The sequence below is a fragment of the Alexandromys fortis genome, unplaced genomic scaffold (assembly GCF_014885135.2).
Source record: "Alexandromys fortis isolate MF-2015 unplaced genomic scaffold, M_Fortis_MF-2015_v1.1 scaffold_9, whole genome shotgun sequence".
Lineage (NCBI taxonomy): Eukaryota > Metazoa > Chordata > Mammalia > Rodentia > Cricetidae > Alexandromys > Alexandromys fortis.
Window position 1 is genome coordinate 21,970,699 of NW_026067892.1, and position 26,140 is coordinate 21,996,838.

Below are 26,140 nucleotides of genomic sequence, written 5' to 3' on the forward strand. Positions count from 1 at the left end.
TTCTCCAAGTGTCTAAGTGGGGGAGTTGAACCTAAAAGGTTTTAGAGCTGTAAAATTCATTCTGTTGCAAGCTGAAAAGCCATCCATGTGCACATGAAAACAGACCTAACTATAGTTACACGTGGATCGGGTAACATTTAGGGTTTAACTAAAATATCAAAATATCAGACTTTACTAATTCTGAAAATTACTTAATCCTTGTGCATTTAAGTTTCCTCATCTGCAGAATGAGAATAATGAGGTAATTGTTTCAGGAAGCTTAAATGAAAGAATTGAAAGCTTAGGCAAATGCCTGGAACTCACTATGCAAACGATACATTTTGGCCAAGAAAATTACTGTCTTTCAGAATCATTGAACATTAAACATTGCACAGGGCTGTAAGAAGGAGCTTATTCAATCATCGTTTGACTATGGAGCTGGAGCCAAGAGGATACAGCTTCTTGATTCTTCGCCTTATCTAATCCCCTTTTCATTGCGTCACTGTGTAAACTTTCATAAAACAGTCAATAACTAGTCAAATGTCTGAAATATATATAGCAGGATCTCTGAGCACAGCGCTAACAAAGAGCAGGAAGTAAACAAACTGTTTGCCCATCAGGAAATTGAAAAAAGAAACAGGAAATCAATGGGTGATTATAAATTAAAATGGAAATCTCTGAAGAAAGGTGACTTCTTTTAAAGAAGAAATCCTTTTGCCATGCCCAAATTTTCCAATTCATTACCCTTCCGCGCTCCAGGGAACCTGGCAGTACCTCACCTTGGATTTCCCGGTCCCGGAGGGTGCCGCAGCCACCCCATCTTGAACAGGATCCTGCAAAACAAAATCGTCACAAGAGTTCATCCCAATTCCGGGAGCAACGCGCGGCCAAATGATCTTGGGGCGAGGAAGAGCCTCCTCGGGAGCAAGAACCAGGGGCCATCGCCATGGCAAACGCCAGACCCGGCTCTACGCCGAGCGCAGCGGCGGGGGCCGAGCCGCCGAGCGGGGACAGATGCTCGCCGTGCCCTCCCACTAACTCGAGTGGCACAGAAGACCAGCAGGGCGGCGCGACCCCACCATTACCTCCATCGCAGCCACAGCGACCCGCGGCCACTGCCGCCTCCTCAGGAATCCCGGCTGCGGCGGTCTCCTACGCCGCCGAGTGAGGGGTCAAAGGTCGTGCTTCGGGCTACGCCTCCCCCGCGTCTCCAAGGCTACGTGGAGCGGCACTTCCGTTTCCTCCTTGGCATCCGAGAGGAAGTTCTCTGTGCGCAGGTACGCTGGGCGGAGCGCAGCGGGAAGAGCCTCAGAGAACCGCTCTGGGCAGAGTGATGGGTTTGAGTACACGTGTTCGTCATCAGTGTCCTTTTTTTTTTTTTTTTTTTTTTTTGGTTGCTTTTCGAGACAGGGTTTCTCTCTAGCTTTGGAGCCTGTCCTGGAACTCGCTCTGTAGACCAGGCTAGACTCGAACTCTGAGATCTGCCTGCCTCTGCTTTCCGAGTGCTGGGTTAACCGGCGGGGTGTTTCCTAAATTTTTTCAGATGTGGTTTATAAGTTTAAGTATCCCAATTAACAGACATATGTGGAACAAATAGTTTATAGGGATGTAATTCTGTCAGATGTAACAAAATTTGTTGGGCTGTGAATAGTAATTGGGAATAAATATCTGGATCCATTAATTTATCACAATTGCAAAATGCTGTTATGCTGACTGTTCTTTTAAAATTTAATTTATTGACTGAGATCATTCTTGTGCTTGTTAATATTGTCAATTTGAAAGGATGTAGAGACAGCTAGGAGATCAGCCTCTAGGCGTGCTTTTGAGTGATTTATTCAAATTAGATTCAGTGAGAGAGGGAGACCCGCAGTAAATGTCCGTGACAGCATTCTATGGGTTGGAGGCCAAGGCTACATAAAAAGGCAGAAGCAAATGGAGAAACAGCATTCATCTGAAAGAATTTATCAGGGCCATAGTGTGGGAAGTTAAGAGTGACTAGTGTCGTCAGGCTCCCTTCCTAATGAGAGTGGGCGGGTACAGGGATCAGAGAGACCCACAGGTCTTTCCTTTCCTCGTGGTTGCTCACAAGGGAATGAAGGCAGGATACGGGAGAAATCGCAGAGGTCTCTAGAGGAAGGCAAAGAAGAGGTGGAAGATATTCCAATATAGATTTTTGTTGTTATACTAGAGAGTGGTCACAGGGCACTGCTAGGCTGATGTAGGCCGCAAAGAGAAAGTGCCTGATAGTTTTCTATAAGCCCGGCTTAAACATAAACTAGAGGATGGGACACGTGTCTCTAGTGGGGAGTATCAGTCACAGTGTTGTATTTTTGTAGGTAAGAAGGGCGTTATCCATCAGGTTTTTCAGGATATCTACTTGCAGGTGTAGACATAACTAATTACAAGTACAGGCCCTCAAGCAGTCTGGCCCTCATACCTAGTCTAGCCAGAGAGAATCTCAACCTACACACGGGTGAAGGGAGGTACTTTTCTTGGCTTGATCCTCTTTTTTTTCTTTTTTTTAAAAATATTTATTTATTTACTATGTATACAATATTCTGTATATGTGTGCATGTCTGCAGGCCAGAAGAGGGCACCAGACCTCATTACAGGTGGTTATGAGCCACCATGTGGTTGCTGGGAATTGAACTCAGGACCTTTGGAAGAGCAGGCAATGCTCTTAACCACTGAGCCATCTCCCCAGCCCTGGCTTGATCCTCTTTGATCATGGGTTCTGGAAGCCATATGGCATGATGTTTCAAAATGTAAGGATGTCAGAGGTTTACTGTTTCCAAATCAAGTTTCCTCCCTGACAATACTCTTGGGGGAAATATCGTTGTCTCCCCTCAGTCCTCATTCTCAAGACACAGCACAGCAAGCAACCGGATTCTTTCTGTCTTGCTTCTCCGAGCCTTCAGAAGCCGGTATTTTCTTCAGCTTTACAGCAGAATGAATGCCTTTTATTAGTCAATCATCATGTGCTATTTACACTCAACAAGAAGCTGGTTCCAGAGGTGCGATTATTCCCATAGACCCAAGCATTTTTGTCTCAGAGTCTCCTCCCAAACTCCCTGTCTTGCATCACACTGTTTTCCCTACAAGAGCTAGTTCTAGGACAGGCTCCAAAGCTACAGAGAAACCTGGTCTCGAACAAAAACCAAACCAAAAATAAACCAGCCCCAAGGTAGAAAGCATTATTTTACCCATGACATAAAAGTGGCTATAGTACCCTGAGCTAGAACTGACCTGAATTCCTGTTCCCTGTGGATTAGCTTTCTTGGTACCAGAAGGCACCCTGCAAGCTTCCAGAGGTGGGAGGCAACCGACTCTGACACCCAGCTGTGACACCTATGAACCACATCAGCCAGCATGACATGCTAGCCGGGGTGCAGGCGTGTCACGTATACCTTGGACATGATTGGATTAATTGGACCTAAGACCTGCTCAACCAGAGGGCAGCCATGCTTGGTACTAGAAGCCAACCTAACTACGCAGAGCTAGTGAGGTTGGTTATTGGCGGAGAATTTACATCCACTCATTTGCTAAACCAACATCATCCCTATCAACAGTCTATAAACATTTGTCCTTAGCCCTACAGAGAAGTGGAGTCCTCACCCTCATCAAGGAAACTTCTCTTTGCAACAGATGGAGACTACAGAAAACCACAATCAGTCAATATACAGAGTTGTGGAGATCAGCCCCAATGTACACGTATAAAACACTCCCACACCTAAGGCTCAGGGGAGATTGAGGAAGAGGGTGGAAAGATTGTGAGAGCCAGAGGATCAGGAAGTTTGCCGGGAGGTTATGTTTCCTAGTAAGGTCAGAAGCTATACTTGTAAAGTCTCACCAACATGACTGCCCAAGAATGAACAAGGATGACACCAATGGCTATGCTAAAGTGGGCAGAGAAGAGCCCAGGAAGCTTCAACCCCACATAAAGAATTACAGGCAACTGGGGAAAGTTGCAAACAGGAGAGGTTGTCCTCCCCAAGAAAGAGCACACCAGTCAGTTGTCCAGTATCAGATAGTCAGCCCTGAGAGCATCCATACAACTAACACGGACTGAAGAGGGCATATTTAGAAATATACATGCATATATGTATATACATTACGCATACAATAATAGTTAATGACATAGAAGCCTTGAATTTGGTGGAGAGCAGGAAAGGGTTTGGAGTAATGAAAGGGAAGGGAGAAACGTAATTTTTACCTTCCCTTGCCAGGGAGACTGAATCTATTCCAATGGAAAGTTATGTGAAACAATCTACAAGGGGGACTGGAGAGATGGGCTCAGCGACCAAGAGCATTGTAGGTCCTGAGTTCAATTCCCAGCAACCAAGTGGTGGCTCACAAATATCTGTAATGAGCTCTGGCGCCCTCTTCTGGCCTGCGGGCATATATGCAGACAACATTGTATACATAATAAATAAATACATCTTAAAAAAAAAAAAAAAGCTCTACAAGGGATAACCAGAGACTTCAGACTTAAGAGTTGCGCAAATAAAGCACTTCCCACTTTCATTCTTAAAGCGAGCAAGGCATGAGGTGACTTCTACAGTGAACTTAAGCAAATACAAGCGCACTGAGAGATATACCTGGTGGTCTGGTTTATCTTCTTTAGTTCTTCTCAGGCCTTTTCCATACTCTTGCTTTCAAGTATATTAACTTACCTTTTGTACAGTCCTTTCTAGAAGGGCACCCTGTGGAGAGAACATTCTGCACTCCTGCCGTACTTCACTGTAAATTCAAAGCTTTTTTTTTTTTTTACACAGGCTCCTGAAATTATAATCTAAAAAAAAAAAAATTACAAAAAAATACAAATGGCTAGTAAACTCTTCTTTATTTTTGAGACAGGGTCGCACTATGTAGCTCTTGACTGTCCATGTGCACACCAAGCTTGGCCTGGAACTCACAGATAGCCACTTACTTGCCTGTGGCTTCCTGATGCCGGGATGAAAGGCGTACAGAGTAGCGAGCTAGCAAACATTCTCAAGAGTATTTGATGCCTGCCTATTCCGGAAACACAGATTCAAGACTTCAAGACTCCGTCTCAATGCAGGCAGAATGGCTATGATCAGGAATACAAGTGACAAGCAACACTGCTGTGGATGTTACACTAACAAGAGATTGCTGTAGAATTTGGCACACATCTCCAGCAAATCTGGGATAGGTCCGTGATTGGAAAGGAAGTTAGGGCTGAGAACATTGTGTTGTGTTCCTTCAGCCCACTGCGACCTGTCACTCAGGCCTTAGGAGCCGATCAGATCCGCCACCGGTTCTGCCAGTCAGATAGGAGGAGGGCTCTTCCGGTTGCTAGGCTTTGCGGCGCTTGAGGAAGTCGGAAGTTAACATTTTTGCAGGATCGTGGGCTTCATGTGGTGCAGAACATGGTTGTACTCTGCAGCCAGGCTATGGTGAGCGAGGGGCCACTGTCTCCAGACCGGGTGGAGCAGCCTGCTGAGCCACAGGAGCCCAAGTGTGGGGTCCTCCGTAGTCTGGGTGGGAAGTAGCGGCCAGACTCTGAGTTCTGCATGTTCCTGCTGGTCCTCCGTGGTTTCCCTGTGATCCTTGTCATTGCCCTGGGCAGCAGCCTCGGAATAATTTAAGTCTGCCGTCGGCGACCGTGAAGAGAGCATTGGGAGTGGGATCATGTTTACACATGTCCTTGTTGACGTTACTGTGAAATTCTGGTGCCTGTAGAATTTGTATTGTCACAATGGAAGGCAGATTTGCCAAACTCGGAGAACCCTGGTCTCTCTAGTATCTTCCAGAAGTTCTGCACTTGTAGAATTAAACATTTTTACATAGGATCCGACTGGAGTTAATTTTGTGGAGCTTGGAAATGATACCTTCTGTGTAGAGTAGCGTTCCACTGCTAAACTGATGTAGAAGAATAGAAATTGATGGTATAAGCTTTTACCAATCATAAAGAGACATTAGGTCACATAAAGTAAGATTTAGTTAAGGGAAGAGTACCTCCCAAATACCCCCAAAGATAAACAGCATGCCTATTAGAGATTAGTATGATAAATGTAAATGTCTGTTCACCAGCATCAATCAGCCATTAAGCTACATTCCCAGAACAAAGGAGATAAAGCTGATTTACAAGGGGCCATAAGGCCCCCTCCCCCACATCAAGAACAGACCTCTCACGTGCTGCTCAAAGGCCCATTACAGGGTCACAGCCAGCATCACGTCCTGTTGTGACATAAAGATATATTAGTTCTTAAACAGCTCCAGGTTACACATATTTTAAAGGCAGTTTTGAGACAAGGTCTTCAGTGTTGGTTGAGACTGATTGAAACCCTGTCTATAACGCACAGGGCATCGCCCTTGCTAGCCCTCCGACTAAGCCCCCTACATCTTTGGCTTATAGCCTTTATAGCATCACCAAGTCCTAAAATTACCAGTTTGAATCACAGAGTGGACTGTCAATAGCAGGAGCCGGGGAAGGATTTGCTCGTGGAGAGGAGGAACAGAGAGACTTGTGTGTACACTGCAGGGGAAGCAGACTAGGCAGTAGGTAGATCACAGACAACCTTGAAGGCAGTGAGCTGCAGCGCTCGCCATCATAAAGAAGGACCCGATGGGGCACAGTGAGTGACTGCCGGTGTAATTTCCCAGCATGTATTAATTCCTCCCGTGTGGATAAAGACAGCCATAATTGTTGTGTTTATAATTTAGGGAGGGCAGCTTTAACCACTGAGTATTCGGTTTCCATTTAGGGAACTCTCCCGTGCAGATATGTGCAGTCCTGGTTGACACAGTAAAGTCAGCTGAGAGATTTGAGACATAGACCAGGCTGTCACTCTGTGTCAGGTTACAGCACTCAGCAGGTAACATATTACATGGGACAAAGTTTTATAGTCTCTTATCGCAGCATTCTCTTTTTTCTATTTTTTTTATTTAAAAAAAAAAAACAAAATGAAACTTTTTCATTTTACGTACCAATGCCAGTTTCCATTCCCCACCCCGTTCCTTCCGTGTTCCTCCCCACTCCACCCCTGCCCACTCCTCAGAGATGGTAAGGCACATTGCTTGAGGAAGGACCAAGGGCCTCCCTACTATATTTAGGCTGAGCAAGGTATCCCTCCAAAGAGAATGGGTTTCCAGAAAGCCAGTACAAGCAGTAGGGATAAATCCTGGTCCAGTGCTCGTGGCCCCACAGTCTGCCCCAGTCATACAACTGTCACCCACATTCCGAGGATCAACAGAGTCAAAATGTCAATCCTACCAATGCAGTCCCCATCAGAATCACAACAAGAAATGGAGTAAGGCAGAATTTAAAAATCACGTATGGCTTTCAAAGATGGAATATTGAATCCGTGGATGGTATTACAAAGGACTCATTCAGGTGTTTAGTGAAAAGAAACAAGTGGGACAGGACGGAATGAAAGTCTGTTCTCTAGAGAAAAACAGCACTAGGTGGTTGCAGATAGCAGGTGTAAGGAGGGAACGAAGCTAAGAAATTCCCAGGTGTTTAGCACCATTGAAGAGAAGGCCCTTGCTCAGCATTAAAAGCCCAGGAAGGACTCCATCCAGGTAAGCCTGCAGTCTATGGTAGGAATAGGCAAAGAGATTCCTAGTCCAAAGAAACAACTTCATACTGAATCAGCTGCAACTCTGGTCCAAGCATGGCAGGGTCCATTACAACACAGACCCTAAATTTGGGGACTCATTGAGGTTTTGTTGGTGCTGGATAAAAAAGGTGCAAAACTTAAGGTCATGGATTTTTCAGTCTGTGGTTTCAGCTCAGCGCTGTTACAGGCATCTGCCTTTGGGAGATTCAGAGTCTCTGAGGCGACTGTGAGAGTTCATTGCATGATGCTGTGAGGATGAAGCCTGGGTTGTATTTTGAGCCCATGAATGCTGAGCTACGTAAGCTATGAGCCATCTGCCATGGAGAGCTGCACATAGGAAGTGGTAGTAAGCAAAGAGAGACATATGAAAAGTTGCAGGGGCCGGGCGATGGTGGCGCATGCCTTTAATCCCAGCACTTGGGAGGCAGAGGCAGGCGGATCTCTGTGAGTTCGAGACCAGCCTGGTCTACAGAGCTAGTTCCAGGACAGGCTCCAAAGCCACAGAGAAACCCTGTCTCGAAAAAAAAAAAAAAAAGAAAGAAAGAAAGAAAAAGAAAAGTTGCAGGGACAGGGCCCTCAAAGACTTTAGAAACTGAAACAGCATGTGTCTGATCCAGGCTACAGGATTCAGTGGCTGGTCTGCTGGGTTTCAATCTTGCCTTCTCACTGTGTCCCCTTACCTCTCCTTTGGAATGGGAGTTGGAAATTACTTTGTGATTTTACAATGTGTCTAGGGATTGTCTTGAGTGTCAGAAGAGACTTCTGACATTTGTACAGTGCATTGGCTGTTGCTGACTATGAGAATCATTGAAGTTAGACTCAATTCATTTTCTTCATGGAGGACCATAAGCCTAGAGTGACCCGGGTCAGAATCTAGTCGACTGAATGAAAAACCTTCCAGAAAGGATGATGTATGATTTATTTGAATATGTGTCTATCCTTGGTGACTTTATTTGGGGTACTGGTGGAACCTTTAGTAGGAGAAGCATTTCTGGATAAAAATTCCTCTTTGCAGATGGGACATGAGTGTTTATAGCCTGAACAGATTTCCTGTTCTTTGTGTCTACTGTATAGTGGTTGGGACTGGTCAGCCAGTTCCCTTCTCATTCGGTCTTGCCTTTACCACTATACAGACTGTATCCCTAAATCACATAAGGTACAGTAAAAGCGATGGCTATTCAATGCTAAGGCCATTTTGCTAGCCTGTGTTTTTTTTTTGTTTGTTTGTTTTGTTTTGTTTTTTTGAAGACAAGGTTTGTCTGTGTTACCCTGGTTGCCCTGAAAGTAGCTGTGTTTTACTTGAATACAGATCTTCCTGTCTCTGTCTCCAAAGAGCTGGGATTGAAGGTGGGCCAACATTTTGGCTTTTTCTAATATTATTGGGTGTACAGTCAATCAAGTGCTATTGTGCTGAGCTTCACCCCGATCTTGAAGTTTGAATTTGGCAGAGGATTTCGTTCTGTTTCCCAGAACACGTCTTCACGACATTCATACTGCTTGAGCCTTCTGAGTCATTGGATTGCAGTGGTGTGACATTTTTCTAGCTTTTTTTTCCATTTTGATTTTTTAATGAATATTAGTCTGCCTGTATGCATGGATGTGTACCACATGTGTGCCTGGTCCTCACAGTAGTCACAAGATGGCCTCAGAACCCCGGAGCTTTTAGTAATGGATAGTTATGATCCCCCATACATGTAAGTACTGGCCATTGGGCTGACCATATGTAGAAGAACCAGAGTTCTTTACTCCTGAGCCATCTCTTCTGCCCTTGTTTATGATCAGTGTCTACTTTGCTAATGTTTCCACCTGTCCATTTGTAACTCTTTAAACATGCAGTTCCCTTTAGTAAGACCTTATTAATGTTAGCCTTTAATGTGGGACCCTTCCGGTTTTGCAATATGAATACAGAACTGGAGTGCAGGCATAGCTCTTCTTAGGAACTCCAGTTAAAAACACTCTGAGTTTTATTATTTTTGGTTGGTTGATATTTTTTTTTCAGGGGAGACAAGGTTGTAATATGCATTTGTGGCTGTCCTGGAACTGATCGCACAGACTGTGCATGTAACTCAGAAGTAGTCACACCTGCCTCTGCCCTCTAAGTGCTGGGACTGAAGGCATGAGTCAATACACCCCGCTGGTCCATCTTTTTTTGTTGTTAGTAACGGATCATACAATTTCTCTGCTGTTTACTGAGCACTGCATTTCCCTTGCAAGGCACATCCCATTCAAAGGTTGCAGAAATGACAGAAGTGAACCTCCTCTTTAGAGTCCATCTGTAGTGATGTGGTGATGGAATTAAAATGGCCCTGTCATGAAGTAAGTGCGAGGAGCAGCAGAATTAGATGACTGTACTGTCAAACAAGCATACATTTGCAGTGTTGTTGCTGTCACACCTTTTGCTTTACATGTGTATGGTTATTTTAGAGTGGAGTGACCTATAGTGATGTGCATGTGAGCTTCACTCCGGATGAGTGGGCTTTGCTGGACCCTTCCCAGAAGACTCTCTACAATGATGTGATGCTGGAGACCTTCAGGAACCTCACTGCTATTGGTAAGATGGTGAAATTAGCTCACGTTTTAAAATAATCGGACAAGTGCTTCTTGGTTTTTGAGTTTCTTCTGTAATTTGATTGAGAAAGAGGAAGAGTGTGGTGAATAAATTATGCATGGTGCTAAGGTTCACCGAAGATATTAGCTTAAGTTTTGCACAATTTCCGATAATATGTCACAAATTTTCTGATAATATATTTTAGGCTACACATGGGAGGATCATAGTATTGAAGAGCATTCTCAAAGTCCTAGAAGACATGGAAGGTAATTTACATATGCGTACTGATATAATTATCTCTCTGAGAAATGGTTAATGTGTCCTGAATATTTTAAAGAAAAGCACCAATGTAAATAAGCATAGCTTAAAGTGCATTGATGGTTATTAAATTCTTAAAAAGTCGTATACCTCAATGTCATGTAGGAAAGTTGTGTGTGCCAGTCATTAAGAAAGAAAACAAGAAAGAGTGTCTTAACAGTTATCACCATCTGAGTCACAGCTGAGTGAAAGCTGTGCTTTAGAACTGCCAGTCTGTAGTTTCATAGCACTCATATTACAATAGGTATACACATTGATAATACACATTCTAATAATCAAATAGTCCACAGCAAAGCCAGTATGACCTATTTGCTTGTGATGATTTTGCTAAGTTTATTTTATTTATTTATTTATTTATTTATTTATTTATTTATTTATTTGTTTGTTTTTTGTTTTTCGAGACAGGGTTTCTCTGTGGTTTTGGAGCCTGTCCTGGAACTAGCTCTGTAGACCAGGCTGGTCTTGTACTCACACAGTTATCACCATCTGAGTCACAGCTGAGTGAAAGCTGTGCTTTAGAACTGCCAGTCTGTAGTTTCATAGCACTCATATTACAATAGGTATACACATTGATAATACACATTCTAATAATCAAATAGTCCACAGCAAAGCCAGTATGACCTATTTGCTTGTGATGATTTTGCTAAGTTTATTTTATTTATTTATTTATTTATTTATTTATTTATTTATTTATTTGTTTGTTTTTTGTTTTTCGAGACAGGGTTTCTCTGTGGTTTTGGAGCCTGTCCTGGAACTAGCTCTGTAGACCAGGCTGGTCTCGAACTCACAGAGATCTGCCTGCCTCTGCCTCCCAAGTGCTGGGATTAAAGGCGTGCGCCACCACCGCCCAGCTTGCTAAGTTTATTGAGATGGGCAGATAGAGTCAAGGGACAGTACTTGTGGAGCAACCGAAATCCCTATACCACAAGTCTATGAGGAACAAAGGAGTCAACCTGTGTAAATGCAATGTGGAAACCTTTTATTTGTTATTCTTCCTTTAATAGATAAATCATATGTCAGTCTGGGTTTGAACCATATGAGCATAGTCATATGGTAAGAGGTAACACTGTCTCTCTCAGAACAACTAGAAGATATGTAGTAGTCTCTACTTTTACTAGACTTGTTGATTGTGATTCAAGGTTATAAGTAATTGATTTTTCAGCTGCATTGGGAATACATCAACAAGCTCACAGTGCAGAAAAGCCTCAGGAGTACTACGGATTTGTAAACACTTCTGTTTGTCATGGTTCACTTTGCAAATGTAGTGTGACCCATACTGTAGGAAAATTCATGAATGTCATAAGAGTGGTAATACTCTACGTTTGTCTAGTTCTCCTCATATATGTGTAAAATCTCTTATAGAAAAGGGGTGGTATAAATGTGAACCATGTAATAAGAACTCTGACCATAACGGGTATCTTCAAAGATTCAAAGAAACCTTAATGAAGGATAAGCATGTGTTTAAACAAAGAGACAAAACCTTAAATCTTATTCTTCTTTATAATTAGACCAAATTGTAAAATTAATTTATACAGATATAAAGATTTGTCAGTGTAATCAATGTAAAACTTTTACATGTGTGAAGAAACCTTCTGAATATACTCAATGTGTTAAACCCTTTACATGTTACAGTCATCTTGAAAGGCGCAAAAGAATTCATATTGGTGAGAAACACCATGAAGATATTCAACATGATGAAGCCATTGCGTGTCACAGTCAATTCCAAATACATAAAAGAACACATACTGGAGAGAAGTCCTATGAATGCAACCAGTGTGGTAAAACTTTTGCATGCCACAGTTATCTCCAAAGGCATAAAAGAACACATACTGGAGAGAAGTCCTTTGAATGTAATCAATGTTGTAAAGCCTTTTCACAATACAGATATCTTCAAAGGCATAAATTAACACATACTGGAGAGAAACCCTACGAATGTAATCAGTGTCAGAAAGCCTTTTCACGACACAGTAATCTTCAAAGCCATAAAAAAACACATTCTGGAGAGAAACCCTATGAATGTAATCAGTGTGGTAAAGCCTTTTCACAACACCGTTCTCTTCAAAGGCATAAAGGAACACATACCGAAGAGAAACCCTATGAATGTAGTCAGTGTTTCAAAGCCTTTTCTCGACACAGTTATCTTCAAAAGCATGAAAGAACACATACTGGAGAGAAAACCTATGAGTGTGATCAATGTGATAAAGTCTTTATATATCCTAGTAATCTAAACAGGCATAAAAGAATACATCATGGAGAGAAAGACTATCAGTGTAATCAATGTGGCAAAACCTTTACACATCAGAGCTTTCTTCTAAGGCATAAAGGAACACATACTGGAGAGAAACCCTATGAATGCAATCAGTGTGGTAAAGCCTTTGCATATATCAGAAGTCTTCGAAATCATGAGAAAATATACTGCATAGAAACCCTATAAATTTAGTCAGCGTGGTAAGGTTTTGTATTTCATGGTAGTTTTTCTACAAGAGTAAACTTTTCTTGCGAAATCAATCTGTTAAAACCTTCTCATTACAGTACTCTAGGAGGAACCTACAAGACCAGTTTCGAAGGGAATCTGACTATAAAGGATTGGCAACATCTTTAGTTAACACACTTTTTTTACACCAGTGTTGATTCTGGAGAAAAAATTCTGACAGTGCCAGCTATCTTTACAAACATCATAGTGTCCTTTATTTTGTACCTGCAAACCAATATGGAAGAAAGTCCTTGAGAATTTAAACAAAGTAACCCTTTTAGATTTCACACAGCTCTTCAATAATATGAAGTAACTGATGCAGCTGTAAATGTTTGTGGATGTGTATCTGTGCCTTTTCTGCTCTTGTGATATAATGCCTATATCAGCCTTTAAAAGACATTTATTTGGACATTGGTTCCAGAGGGATACAGGATCACCATGAAAGTGACATGGCCACCAGTGTCAGACACGCCAGCTAAAGCAGGAGACTAAGAACTCACATCCTTAACCTGCTGCATGAAGCAGTGTGGGAACTAGACATGTATGTGGATTGTCAAAGCCTAATCCCCAGTGACAAATTTCTTCCAGTAGGGCAGTATTTCCTTAATCTTCCCAAATGACACCAAGAACTGAGAAGGATTAATTTCTCTGACTTGAAGCCCACATGTTTGTCTTGTGTTCCATCAACCAACTCATGACGAAAAAAGCTCTGTAAGTAAGCCTTTAGATGCCTTGGCCCCTGTGTTAGAGGAATGAATGCTTAGAAAAACTTTCATGAGAGGAAAATTTGCTTACAGATTTGTTTTAATATCAATTTTGTGATGTCAGTGTGTCTTGTGAGGGTTTGTGCATGTACACACTTGTTCCCTGTTGGGCTTCATGAGGCCCGGGTGTGAGGCCCAGTGTAACTTCCTGAGCATAGCTCGAGTTTGGAGACCTGTCTCTGGGTACTCCACCTAGACCTGACTCTGCTCAGCCACCTCTAGCATGGCAGACTATTATTGGCCCTTATTCCTTACTCCTCCTCAACCCACCCAAGCTTCTCCACACCATCAGAACCCATACAAGATCCTTCTTGATACCATTAAAGGAGATCCTGCTTCAACAGACTCCCAGTTTGGTGTGTTTCTCTCCAGGTAGCCAGGGGGAGAGGGCTGCTGGGTTGTTTGGACATTCACCATGCTGCTCAGCCCCAAGGAGAGTCCAGCAGATCCGGCTCTGTCCCTGCTCTTTCTTCCTGAGAACCCGGCAGTTCCCAAGAAGGATAGACCCTTGGATCTCTTGCAGCAGTAATTACAGGAAGTTGTCTAAAACCCGGTCCTCAGAATGAACTGTTCGTAACTGCTCAACCATGTCTCTATCCCTGTAAATGTTTAAATCTTTTTATATCGTCCTGATGCCAGGAAATAGGGAAGAACTCATACGAGAAAAATCCCTGTTCATGTACAAAGACTTTAGACATCGCAGTTGTCTTCAGTTTCAAGAAAAAAGTCTTGTCTCATTTCTTTCTCAGGAGCCTTGAAGGAAGTAAATTATTTACCATGTTCATCAAGTCTGATGGTAGAGATCACTGCATTGTGGTTTCTACTTTGCAACATTTGAAGTAGATACTTGAGTGTGCTCGATGTGTGCCGATTCCATTTAGTGAAGTTTATTTTGTGGTCCTTCTATTCCTTCTGTGGCTTCTGCTCACTTTCTTTTTTTTTTTTTAAATAAATCTTTTTTTTTAATATTTATTTATTTATTATGCATACAATATTCTGTCTGTGTGCATGCCTGCAGGCCAGAAGAGGGCACCAGACCTCTTTACAGATGGTTGTGAGCCACCATGTGGTTGCTGGGAATTGAACTCAGGACCTTTGGAAGAGCAGGCAATGCTCTTAACCACTGAGCCATCTCTTCAGCCCTTCTGCTCACTTTCTATCATGCTTTCACGTAGTATTATTTTTCTGTTGCAGTGTATAGAATGGGATGCCCGTCATCGAAGTGGTGCATTCTTTATTCAAATCGAGGTAGTGTAATCTGAAGTTTTCAGATTACAGTGTCTATGAGAGTTTAGTCAGCTGCTTTTCCTGGTTCTTTATTTTATATTTTCTTAAAGTCCCTTAAGGTTGTTGTTTTTATGCAGCATGACTTGGATGTTAGTAGTTAGTTAGGGATACATTTGAACTCATGATCCTCATGTATCAGCCTCCTGGGTAGTCCAAGGGTAGAAGCTGTGTCCCCAACATGTGCTGTTTTGTCAGCATGACTTAACAATATTAGTGTTAAAATACTTAATTGTAGAGAATTTACGAAACAGTAAATACCCCTGTGTATAGTCAAAGCAGGATTTTCTTTTATCTGGCATGTATGTAATAAAGTAGGATAACCAGCAATCAACTCTATATCTCATAACATAGCTTGATGCGCTATGGATTTGTATATATTATTCTAGTGTTCCATTTTCTTCTTCATGTTCCAATTACTTCTCTATTTGACACTTCCTCTTGGAGTACTGCCTCCTAAGCTGCTTATCCATACATACGGATAATATAACGGCAACGAGATTTATTTTAAAAAATTCTATTTAGTGTGTCTGTAATTTGGTTCAGGGTTTGTAGGCCATAGCAGATGTGTGGAGACTAGAAGACAACTTTGTGGGTTCTTCTTTTGGGCATCTTCATATGAGGATCATGGTCAGGTTCCAGTGTTGCACACAACAGATATTTCACACTGAACCTTCTCACTGATGCTCAAACAAGATGAGTTGAAACATTGCATCAGTAAATTATTGTCTTCTTTTCAAATTATAAACACTGTTGTTTAAGAATGGATGAAAACAGAACAATTTAAATAATAAATTCTGTTTGCAAATGAAAATGATATACTACTCTCTTTTAATTTTGATTGTGTTAGTTTATTCTAAGGACTAAATGCTTGTTCATAACACATTTTCAGAACCACAAATGACTGCCAGAGAATTCTCTCTGTGGGTAGAACTGGTTGCTGCTAAGCCTGATGACAGGAGTTCCATCTCTGGGAGACCCATATTCTCCGACAAAATTTTCTCTTATTTCTACACTTGGTCTGTGGAATATGCACACTCACACACCAGAACATACATAAATAATTTTGAAACTCAATTAAAGGCCAATAATGTCATGTGTAGCCAAACTTGGTCTCATTTCTAGTCTTCTAGAAGAAGTAGATAGTGATAGTGGAAACCTCTGTTATCCCCATTGCCACAGACTCACAACGCACAGATGTGTACACTCAAACACAGTTCAAACATTTGAAATGGATCAGATTAGCAAACAGATAGCCTAGTTATTGAAAATATGAAATTATTTGGAATTTCAAATTAATATTAGAATTTGAAGAATTAGAATTTGAAGAAGTATCACGCACTGTTCACCAAACCCTTGATTGTTACTTTTTAAAAAATATTTATTTATTTACTTATTATGTATACAATATTGTGTCTGTATATGCCTGCAGGCCAGAAGAGGGCACCAGATGGTTTTGAGCCACCATGTGGTTGCTGGGAATTGATCTCAGGACCTTTGGAAGAGCAGGCAATGCTCTTAACCTCTGAGCCATCTCTCCAGCCCAAATTAAACATATCTTATAGTGGCAAGACTGCCTACATTCTTTCTGAGATAAATTTTCCTCATTAAAGCTAAATGTACATTAATAAAATACGTGTGTGTGTGCAGCTGTGTATGATGTATAAATGAAGTGTACCATTTGAGGTGATGATGCTACCTGCAAGAGTCAAAACCTAACAAAAACGATGAGACCATATATAAAAAAATTCCTATTGAGTTAATTTACGGGGGAGTCTAAGAGACTCTGAGACCAACATAGGCTATTGTTGTTTGTCATTGGTTGCAAGCCAGGTCTTCAAGTTCAGATCCTATTGCTGAAGACACCACATACTGCCAGCACAGGAATCGGAGGAATTCCAGTCTAGTTGACCTGAAATCCTCCTGAGAACTGGCCTTCACAGGCTCAGAAGGCATTGTGTAAACTGACAAGGAGAGGAGAAATGTGTTGGCTTATGCAGCTGCAGTTCTATGATCTGCAGAAATGAACGGGCCTGCGAGATAGGTGCAACGGTGCAATAGTGGCACTTTTATCTCGGGGAAACAAACACCTGGCTAAGGCATTTACCTCTCGTAAACCTAGACAAATAACCTTGGCTGAAGACTGTTGGAGACCAGCTTTGACAAGTATACCACTTACCAGGGTGGGGGAATGAGGACGAGAAAAATAAGTAAAGAGAATGAAGACGTGGGTGAAAATAAAACAGACATAGGAAGGTACTGGGAGGGAGTTCCAATGAATATGAAATTGCCCACATTTAATTACCATTTGCTTAAAATACCCAGACCACAAAGGTAGTAGTAAGATAAAAAAATTCCTTAACATGGTACAAACCAATTAACAAAACAGTTGAAAGCTTGTAGCCTAAAACCTGTTGCCAGAACGAGACAAGTAATGCTCACACCCTAGACCAAAACATCCTGTAGGCAAACCACTCCCTGGGTGGAAGCCATTGTTACCTCCCTAATGAAGCAGGAACTTAGTTGGATCCTTAGACTTTTGTTAGAGGTGGAAAGAGATCTACTTCCCTATACCTGAAACACAAGGTCTGAATATTAGCCACACCTGTTGACAATAACCTTGAGAGCACAGAACTCTCTGCGCTGAATCAAGGTGGGACCTTTGTTTGAGGTAGAAACAGAGGATAACCTTGAAGGAACAGAAGTAAGTTCCACCTCTTTGACCATTGGTCAGGGTGGAGAGGATCTTGTCTGTGGGCCTTCTTAGTGTCCAAAACACCAAGTAACCACACCCTAGGCCAGGGTGTGTAACTAGAGTAGCTGTCAACAACTTTGAGCAAACTGAAATTCTCTGACCTTCAGACCCACATTTTTGCTCATCCACCAAAGACTTCGTGGACCAGAGAGTAGAAGAGAAAGGGAGTACCTCCATTTTTAAAAACAAATGCATGATCTTGTACCCACGGAGAAGTACAGAAAATGGCCCTCAGCAAAGCAGCTTCCTTTTGAATATGAGACTTAACCTGTCAAAATGCAGAGAAGTGACTATGCCATGCTAATCTAGACTGAAGGATCTGCAGTTGTGTCTTTTATGGGGCCTGTAAACCCTGCCTCTCAATAATGTGGTTACATATACAAGAGACACTGGACAACAGCAGTTCACGTGCAAATGTGGACAGGGCAATCCCACATGCAACACCACTAGAAGAACTACCGGTTGTCATTGCCTATGAAAGGGGGGGGGATGTTTCTCCTACAGTCCCCATTGGTCCAATCTGGACACAGGGAAAAATGATCAAGGCTGATTGGACTCAGTAGGTTAGAAACACGTGTGTGTAAATATGTGCACAAACCACACATACACATGCGTGTTGCTCAGTAGAGAGATCATAATTTGGGGAGAGGTCCATGAGGTAAACTGAGGCACAAAGGGAAATGGGCTTGGTGGAAGGTATTTAGATGCAGTTTTCATATGTGAAGTTCTCAACGGACCTAAAAGAACTAGTTCGTAGTTGGGCAGCAATATTGAGAAAATGTGAAAACTGCATCTGGGAATTTGAGGACTAGTTCACCAAGTTATTGAAAATGTTTTCCCAAAGTAAAGGAAAAAACACAAATGGAATAATTGTTGGAGGTTGCTCCAGCTGAGAAATACAAATTAATGGATTAAAATGACCTACCACAATGTAGTACAAGGAATATTAAAAATCGGTGAAGAAAATAATGGTTTTGGTCATGTTTTGTATTGTTTTAATTTTAGGCTATTGAGGCAGAAACAGGAATGATAAGCCATGAGGAGTTAATGATGTAACTTTTGAGTTCACAAAGTAAAGGATTTAACATAGCCCTCAGCACGGCGTTAAACAAGAGAGAGGCCTCTTAGGGATGTGGATTTTGGATTATAATAATAATAATTATTATTATTTGGGTTTTCAAGGCAGGGTTTCTCTGTGTTATGGAGCCTGTCGGGACACTGGCTCTCTAGACCAGGCGACTTTCTCTGCCTCCTGAGAGGTGGGATTCAAGGTCTGTGTCATCACTGCTCAGCTTGGATGCTGGATTCTTAACAGAGCCTGCCTTTTTGTTTCAGAGTATTAGGTCTTTGAAGACAGGAGTTCCCCAGAATCCGTTGATGGTGGATTTAGGTGTGATTACAAGTCAACAGTGTACTGATATCGACCGATGACCCGTTAACTCAGGATAAACTAGAAGCAGAGACTGAACCCCAATCCGACCTCAAGAAACCCAGTCTGTTCTCATACTGAAAGGAGACCCTGGAATGGAAGAAGTGAGGGGAGATGCAGCCCGGATGGGATGTCTCTGCACAAAAGGCAGAGAACAAGCAAGAATTCTACCCTAACCCTGCAATCACAGGACCCAGCTGCAGTCCAGGTCAGCCTGAAATCACTATAGAGCAGACGCGGTCACATGACTGCAACCTGACCAATGAGGAAGTTCTGATTGGCTACCCAATGTGATTGGCTCATTTCTGTATGTATCACCAATCAGGTCGCAGATCAGAACCCACGGCACGAGGGATGTGGCTAAGAGTCAGTTGGTGGCAGTTATGTGCTGTTGGAGGCAGGGCTTTCACTTGGAGGACACCAGTGGCCGAGGCAGTGCGCACAGACATTGCAGTGTGGCACGGATTGGAAGGAGTTTCTGATCTGCTCAAGCAACACCAGGTACGTCCTGATTGACTGCTGTCTACCAAGACTGTTTTGCTTTCATGGGACCCACACTGTTCTTTTCTTCTAGTTGTTGTTTTTTCTATTTCTTTCTTTCTTTCTTTCTTTCTTTCTTTCTTTCTTTCTTTCTTTCTTTCTTCCTTCCTTCCTTCCTTCCTTCCTTCCTTCCTTCCTTCCTTCCTTTCCTTTCCTTTCCTTTCTTTCTTCCTCCTCCTCCTCCTTCTTATTCTTCTTTTTCCTCCTCTTCTTCCTTTTTTTTTTCAAAACCACTTTGGAGTGTGGATTAGGCCAACAGCTCTTCTTCCCAAGTGTGGTTAGTCAGGAGCCCAGGCCAGGATTCTGAACCATCTAGGACTCTGAGCAATACTGTTATGTCTAAAGAGTCTGTGGTGGCTGAGACACCCAGGCTCCTTCCCAGAACACTGTGAATGTGTCCCAGGGATACCACTGTCCTATTCTATATCCTCCCTGGCCTGTCGTATGTTCCCTCAAAATTGCCTTTGGAGACTAACAAGTCACATATCACAAAACCATCTTCATTTGCAACTGTTTTCTGGAAAAAGACTGAATTTTATTCTTGGAACTATGCACTTTTTGTCCTATATTCTCTTCATTGTTTTATTTGTCAAAATTTATATTAGAATTGCCCTTCTGTTGTTAAGTGATGAACTCACTTTGAGCATGAAGATGGCCATGTTTTTGGGTTGTTGGACTTGCTAGGTTTCAATTTCTTTCATTAAGGATTATCGCATCTAGATACGTGAACTTCGCTTACACCTTCTGTATATTTTACACTTAGGATTATTTTGTATTATTTATTTTGCTGTGTGTGTTTATCAGTTTGTGTTGCAACCCAGACACATGGAATTTAGAGGGAAACTTGTGGCTCTAGGTGCTGGTTTTCCTACTGGGGGATAAGGGAAGAAGCTGAAGTCATCAGGTCTGGCAGTGGCTCCTGCAGACTGTATAGAACATGCTCTAAAGTGTCTCCTTCCCCTTACTGAATACTTGGAGGAATATTAGTGTTATTTTTTTCAAAGTTGGGTAGAATTTATATATGAATACATTCATATTAGTTTTTCATTTTATTGATATTTCATCACTGGAAATCTTTTATACAATGTATCTTGATTCTTCTCCCCCCGCCCCGTTCTGCCCAAACCCTCCTCAGCTCCCCACCCTTACAGAAATATGGTTTATATATTTTTTCTGTTAAAAAAATTAATAAATCCCAGCATTCGGGAGGCAAAGGCAGGCGGATCTCTGTGAGTTCGAGGCCAGCCTGGTCTACAAGAGCTAGTGCCAGGACAGGCTCCAAAGCTACAGAGAAACCCTGTCTCGAAAAAAATAAAAAATAAGAATTAATAAAACAGAGACCAAAAAAACCAGATAAGCATTCAAGACCTATAAGATGCCCAAAGAAAAGAAAATGAGCCCAATTGTGTACCAAAGTTTATTGTTCCATTTTGAGTTTGGCATTAATTTAGGGCATGCTAAGATACCCAGTAAAAACCATTAGAGAAAACAAAATTCTTCCTTTACCATCAGAAAACAATTGCACATGTCTTGTTGGTTAGGTTTGGAACCCTGCATCCAAGTCCACTTCTCAGTGCTAGAACCTCCATCTGTTTGAACCTTTGTATACTTTTGTGTATTGCTACAGTCTCTGAATTCATGTTTTCCTCAGTCATGTTATATGTGGAATACAGTGTTTCTTTGTTTCCTTGGAAACAAAGTCTCTTCCTATTTCCTCTTCTGTCTAGCTCCCTCAACCTTGAGGGAAGGTTTTCCTGAATCCATCCCATTTAGGACTGCGATCCCAAAGTCTCACACACTCTACATTGTTGTGAGTCTCAGTGTTGGTTCCGTCACCTCAAGAATGAGGTACACTGGCACGGGCTGTTTGAGATATACATGTACATACATACATACAAACATACATACATACAAACATACATACACATACATCTAGATATAGCCATATATCATCAAGAGACATTGTATCACTGTGTCCTTTAGCAGAATAATAGTATCAGGTTTTCCCCAGGCCCCTGAATGACCGACTCAGTTTCTTGGTCCCTTTAGCAGTGTCAGGTATGGCTTCCATCTCCTGGAGTGGCCTTCAATCCAATCAAAATTGGTTGCTTGCTGCAAGAGTATTTGGACAGTATTTTAGGAGTCCACTTTGCAGAAGGGTCCTTGTTGTTCTAGGGTTTGTAGCTGGATGACATTGATGATTGTCTCTCTCCTCCAGTTGCCTGCAGAATACATTCCTGTATCATGAACATCAGTCAGTGGTGAAGCTTCTAGTTATGCACCAGCTCAACTTCTCTGTGTTGGCTGCCATACATGCGAGTGGTCTTCGTCAATAGGGCACAACAGTAAGGTTGCAGAATAAGCCAGTGGGTTTTCATGGGGTTCTGTTCCAGGTATTCAGAAAGATAGAATCCAATCATGTCACTGGACCAAAGCTTTATTCTTGAGATTTTTCTCAAAGAATATTGAACTATGTTTCTCACTATTGATCTGCTTAGGTTTTTATTTGCCCTCTTTTCAGTTTTGGTAGGTGACACATGTAGACATTTGTCCCTTTGCTCCAGTTTTATAATTCATACGATTGTAGGATTTAAAATAGTTCCAGATAAAGGAACATGGGAACAAGAGTGGTCAGGGACACCACAGGAACACAGCCCAAAGAATCAATTGACCAGGAATATGGGGGCTCACAGAGATCAGGCAGCCTTTGTGGAATGGGGTCTTGCCTAGGTCCTCTGTGTATATCTTATGGCCGAGTATCTTGATGTTATTGTGAGATTCCTAACAGTGGGAGTGGGGGACATTGACACATAGGCTTCATGACGTCATGTTATCAGGAAACATCATGCCTGTTAAATCTGCTCTGAGCAGAAACATTGTCAGATTTAAAAAAAGAGCAGTAGAAGAAAAGAATGTAAATTGAATAATCATGTATGAAATTGTCACAAATATTAAAAGATTTGAGCAAAAATTTTGAAAATTCAGAATAAGTTATAAATGTACTTATGACTTATAGGATTAATATGGATTTCTGAGAAATGTTTCATGAATTGAGTTAGCATAAATGCAAATGACTACTAACTATTACAACATGGTATTCTACATTATTTAAGGAATGATTTTTACTATGGTGTTAACAAGTGAGATATCATCATATGCACCAAATTATCTCTAGTAAAATATACAATTTGGGAACAGGAAAAGTAGGTATTCTGATAGCATAAGCTTTGTGACGATTCCTTTAGAATCTGGGAATGGAAAGGTTTTCTTGGTATGTAATAAATAAATTAATAATTTGCATTCCTTTCCCTCAGCATCTATTAAATTGTGCATCGTGATCCTTCTGGTCCCTCTGATTTAGTTATGTCTTCAGGCATGTTGCTTCTGTTACTAATTTGTAATCTATAATTACAATAAGAAAGTACCCCAAGTGTTCATGGTTATATAATTTCTATTGTTTCAGTTATTGAGAACTCAGTAGTGAACAAGGTGACAAAATTTATTCCCAAGACTGCTGATGAAATGGCTTGCTATAGATTGACTAACACATTTTATCTTCAAAATTGTTTACAGAATACATATGCTATCTCCATGTCAAAATAAAGAAAGTTGTTCTGTGCCAAAATTACTTCTACATGATTCCAGTGATTCTAGCCATTTTTTTTTTTCTGTAACAGCACATTGACTACCCTGTGTCTTCTTCTTCTTGATCACTTTGGGCTCTGCTCTTCCTTTTCAATAATTTAGGTTTTACGTCTGTGTAGTGTTCATTGTTGTCCATTTCCTTACATTCTGTTCTCATCTTCAGAATGTTTCCCAGGTACTTTTCTTGGATTTTAGTTTATTCTTATTTTTCTGTGACCCAGAAGATTTTTGTTGCTTCACGAGTCTGTCCTTTTTCGATGTAAAAATTGAAAGTCATACACGTTACCCCTTGACCCAGTTCTCATTTTTCTCATCTGGTTTTGTACAGTTGGTGTGGAAATTCTGAAGAAACTTCTGAGCAAGAGAAGAGAGGACGTGATAATGCAGATGGACCCAAAAAGCAGTGCCTCTGAAGAGGATTCTCACAGATCCTTCATGACCCAGTGTGCAATGCTGTTCTCATGACTGTAGTGAACTGTGCACACCATCTGAGTGAAGATTGCTGGACCTGCTGCTCCTGCAGACAGCCTACTTTCTCAGTGTGACTCACCAGATCGCCATGAACAGCATGCTCCATCACCATATAGGTGTGCTCTTTGGTATCGATGATGTGGAACAGCTAGATGATGTTTGCCTGGTCCAGCTCTTTGAAGATGTCAATTTCTGTTATGTTGCTATAGTCATTCTTTCTACCATTTTTCAAGGATAACAGCAACTTGCACCTTTGTGTGGAAGTGACGGACCAGCTTTACCTCAGCAAAGGTCTCTTTTCCAGGAGTCCTGAGTATGATTTAGGGGTTTACGTGATAAGCCTCTCTGATTCTCTATGTCCCTATGAATAATGCTGTTCTCATGACTGTAGTGAACTGCACACACCATCTGACAGAAGATGTGCTGAGCCTGCTCCTCCTGCAGACAGCCCACTTTCTCAATGTGGCCTGCCAGATCCCCCTTTGTTGTTGCCTACTCCATTATGTATTAATGGTCTCTAGTATTGATGATGTTTGACTGGTCCAGCACTTTCATGATGTTGATTTCTGTGATTTTGCTGTAGTCATGTGTCCTACCATTTATCCGGATCTTCATAGCATCTCACCACTCTGTGTGGAGGTGGCAGACCAGCTTTACCTCAGCAGAGGTCTCTTGTCCGAGGGTCCTGAGTATGACATAATGATCTTTGTAAGGGATAAGCCTCTCTGCAGGCTGAGACCCGAGATGGGTATTTTTGTGGTGTGACAGAGAAGGCAGATGAGGGAGCCCTGCAGGGAGTCCAGATGGCAGTGTGCTTTACTACAGAGAAGTCCAGCACAAAAAGAGTTAAAACCTCTACCGTAGGCTTCTCCAGAGGAACACATAGTAAACATGACATATGTCCCACTTATGGCCTTCCCTAGCATCGTTGTAAAAGTGGAGCAATGTGCAAACCCCACAAAAGCTGCTCGTGAATTAGAAGCACCTAAATAACTATTTGCGTGGACACGGAAGAGCAAAGCTCATTCATCTGTCTCTCGTATCAAGGTCAGGTGAAAAGGAAAGTTTTGTCACTTTGCGGGAGAGGTGAATCCCCTCCACCATCTTCCTCCCAGGCCTGCTGTTGTGTTTGCATCCTGCCTATATCCCTTTGTCGCTCTCAACACAGGAGACACTGTCCACTGCATGCTGGTTCAGTCTAGATGTTGGAGAAAGGACCAGTTACTCTGTGATGTTTACCAGCACCGTATTTGTGTCTTGACAGGACAGTGACTGCAAGGTAAACAGAAATGGGTCAAAGTGTGGATGGGATGCTGGGAGGTTGTGGGTAATGCTTGCCTGTCCTGGGGACACTGTGCATACACGAGTCAGTCAGCAGTCTGGGAACTACATGTTATTCATACCCCACATCAATGGTCAGGCTTAGAGAGAGCCTTGACCATAGAGCTGGGGTTCCAGCCCAGTTGTTTGTTTGGGAGGTCTCCTGTCAAAGTTGGCTATGGGGTTGTCATGGACACTCTCCAAGTAGGCTTCTGCTCTCTGCAATATAGAGTGGACACTCAGAAAGGAGTGAGTGCCAGGATTCCGGTGTGGGTCTCAAATGCTGAAGGTATCACTGAAACGACTAAATTTAATCCTGTTCTGTGAGGGAGGTTTATGTTCTCTGTTTATCCTTGACACTGATCTATGGACAAATAAGCATATGGCTGCCAAAGCTGCCCTTTCCCATTCCCAGGAAGGTGGTTATTAGGCTCATGATGCAGAGGAGCTAAGGCGTAGTGAGAGACAACAGACGAGTGGATTCGGAGAGATTGTTGGCATAAGTTATGGCAAGTAATGCATCTCTGCCCTCTGGCTCTCTTGCCCCAAACTATTATGGAGGAAGGTGAATATCTTCTTATACCTTATTTGAGGACAGTCACTCTGCCACAGGCCAGCTACTTCGTCTGTAATTTGCTGAAGACTATTGAGCACGAGGATGCAGACAGCCTTGCAAGGAAAAGCAGTCTTGAGACACTGAGGCTCTTATGTCGTCATAATCGCTACACATCAGGGGGTTGTTTCAGTCCTAATGCATTTTACTGAAGCTTCGACCTGGGAAGGGAGACTTGGGCGCTATGTCCAGGTCAGTGATCCCCAGGAGACACAGCCCAAGAGAATCACTGGCTCCAGACCCAGGGGATGGTGTCAGTATAAGGAGATGTGAGGTATGTTTCTGTTTATACTGAAAATTGCCTTGGGTCTGATGGTGACTTTGTGTGTCCCTTCTACTCAGGGAGCCATGTTGTTTCTCTCCTGGGAGAATAGAAGTCAGCTAAAAACTAGGACTCCACACCCAACTCTTCCATCCA

General features: G+C 42.1%; 2 protein-coding genes across 6 annotated transcripts in view; one reads left to right on the forward strand and one right to left on the reverse strand.

Annotated features, from left to right (window-relative positions):
• Positions 1–1,182, reverse strand: part of Gcc2 (GRIP and coiled-coil domain containing 2) — a 41,298-nt gene extending 40,116 nt beyond the window's left edge. The window contains 2 exon segments of the mRNA XM_050140719.1: positions 759–812; positions 1,065–1,182. Coding sequence (XP_049996676.1) covers positions 759–812; positions 1,065–1,070 — 60 coding nt within the window. The 5' untranslated portion in view covers positions 1,071–1,182.
• A 3,497-nt stretch (positions 1,183–4,679) lies between these two features.
• Positions 4,680–24,677, forward strand: LOC126499142 (zinc finger protein 120-like). Of its 5 annotated transcripts, XR_007591006.1 has the most exons (5): positions 10,060–10,113; positions 10,316–10,376; positions 19,040–19,341; positions 19,459–19,634; positions 23,647–24,677. XR_007591006.1 is itself a non-coding variant. In XM_050138240.1 (4 exons), exons 1-4 carry the CDS (start codon positions 5,370–5,372, stop codon positions 11,184–11,186), a joined length of 252 nt encoding a protein of 83 aa, XP_049994197.1. In that variant the 5' UTR covers positions 4,680–5,369; the 3' UTR covers positions 11,187–12,052. The 5 variants fall into 5 exon arrangements, 3 of the variants coding, with proteins under 3 accessions (XP_049994197.1, XP_049994203.1, XP_049994188.1); XM_050138240.1 differs by lacking the exons at positions 19,040–19,341; positions 19,459–19,634; positions 23,647–24,677 and adding exons at positions 4,680–5,396; positions 11,150–12,052 and having other exon boundaries at positions 9,987–10,113; XM_050138231.1 differs by lacking the exons at positions 19,040–19,341; positions 19,459–19,634; positions 23,647–24,677 and adding exons at positions 4,701–5,396; positions 12,061–16,570 and having other exon boundaries at positions 9,987–10,113.
• Positions 24,678–26,140: the final 1,463 nt, after the last annotated feature.

What these genes read in the sequence shown, in the direction of transcription:
- LOC126499142 (XM_050138231.1), top strand. Translation starts at nt 5,370, where the DNA reads ATGGTTGTACTCTGCAGCCAGGCTATG. An exon ending in CAGGAACCTCACTGCTATTG is followed by an intron (nt 10,114 to 10,315) that starts GTAAGATGGTGA and finishes AATATATTTTAG; the next exon opens with GCTACACATGGGAGGATCAT. An exon ending in AGTCCTAGAAGACATGGAAG is followed by an intron (nt 10,377 to 12,060) that starts GTAATTTACATA and finishes TACATGTTACAG; the next exon opens with TCATCTTGAAAGGCGCAAAA.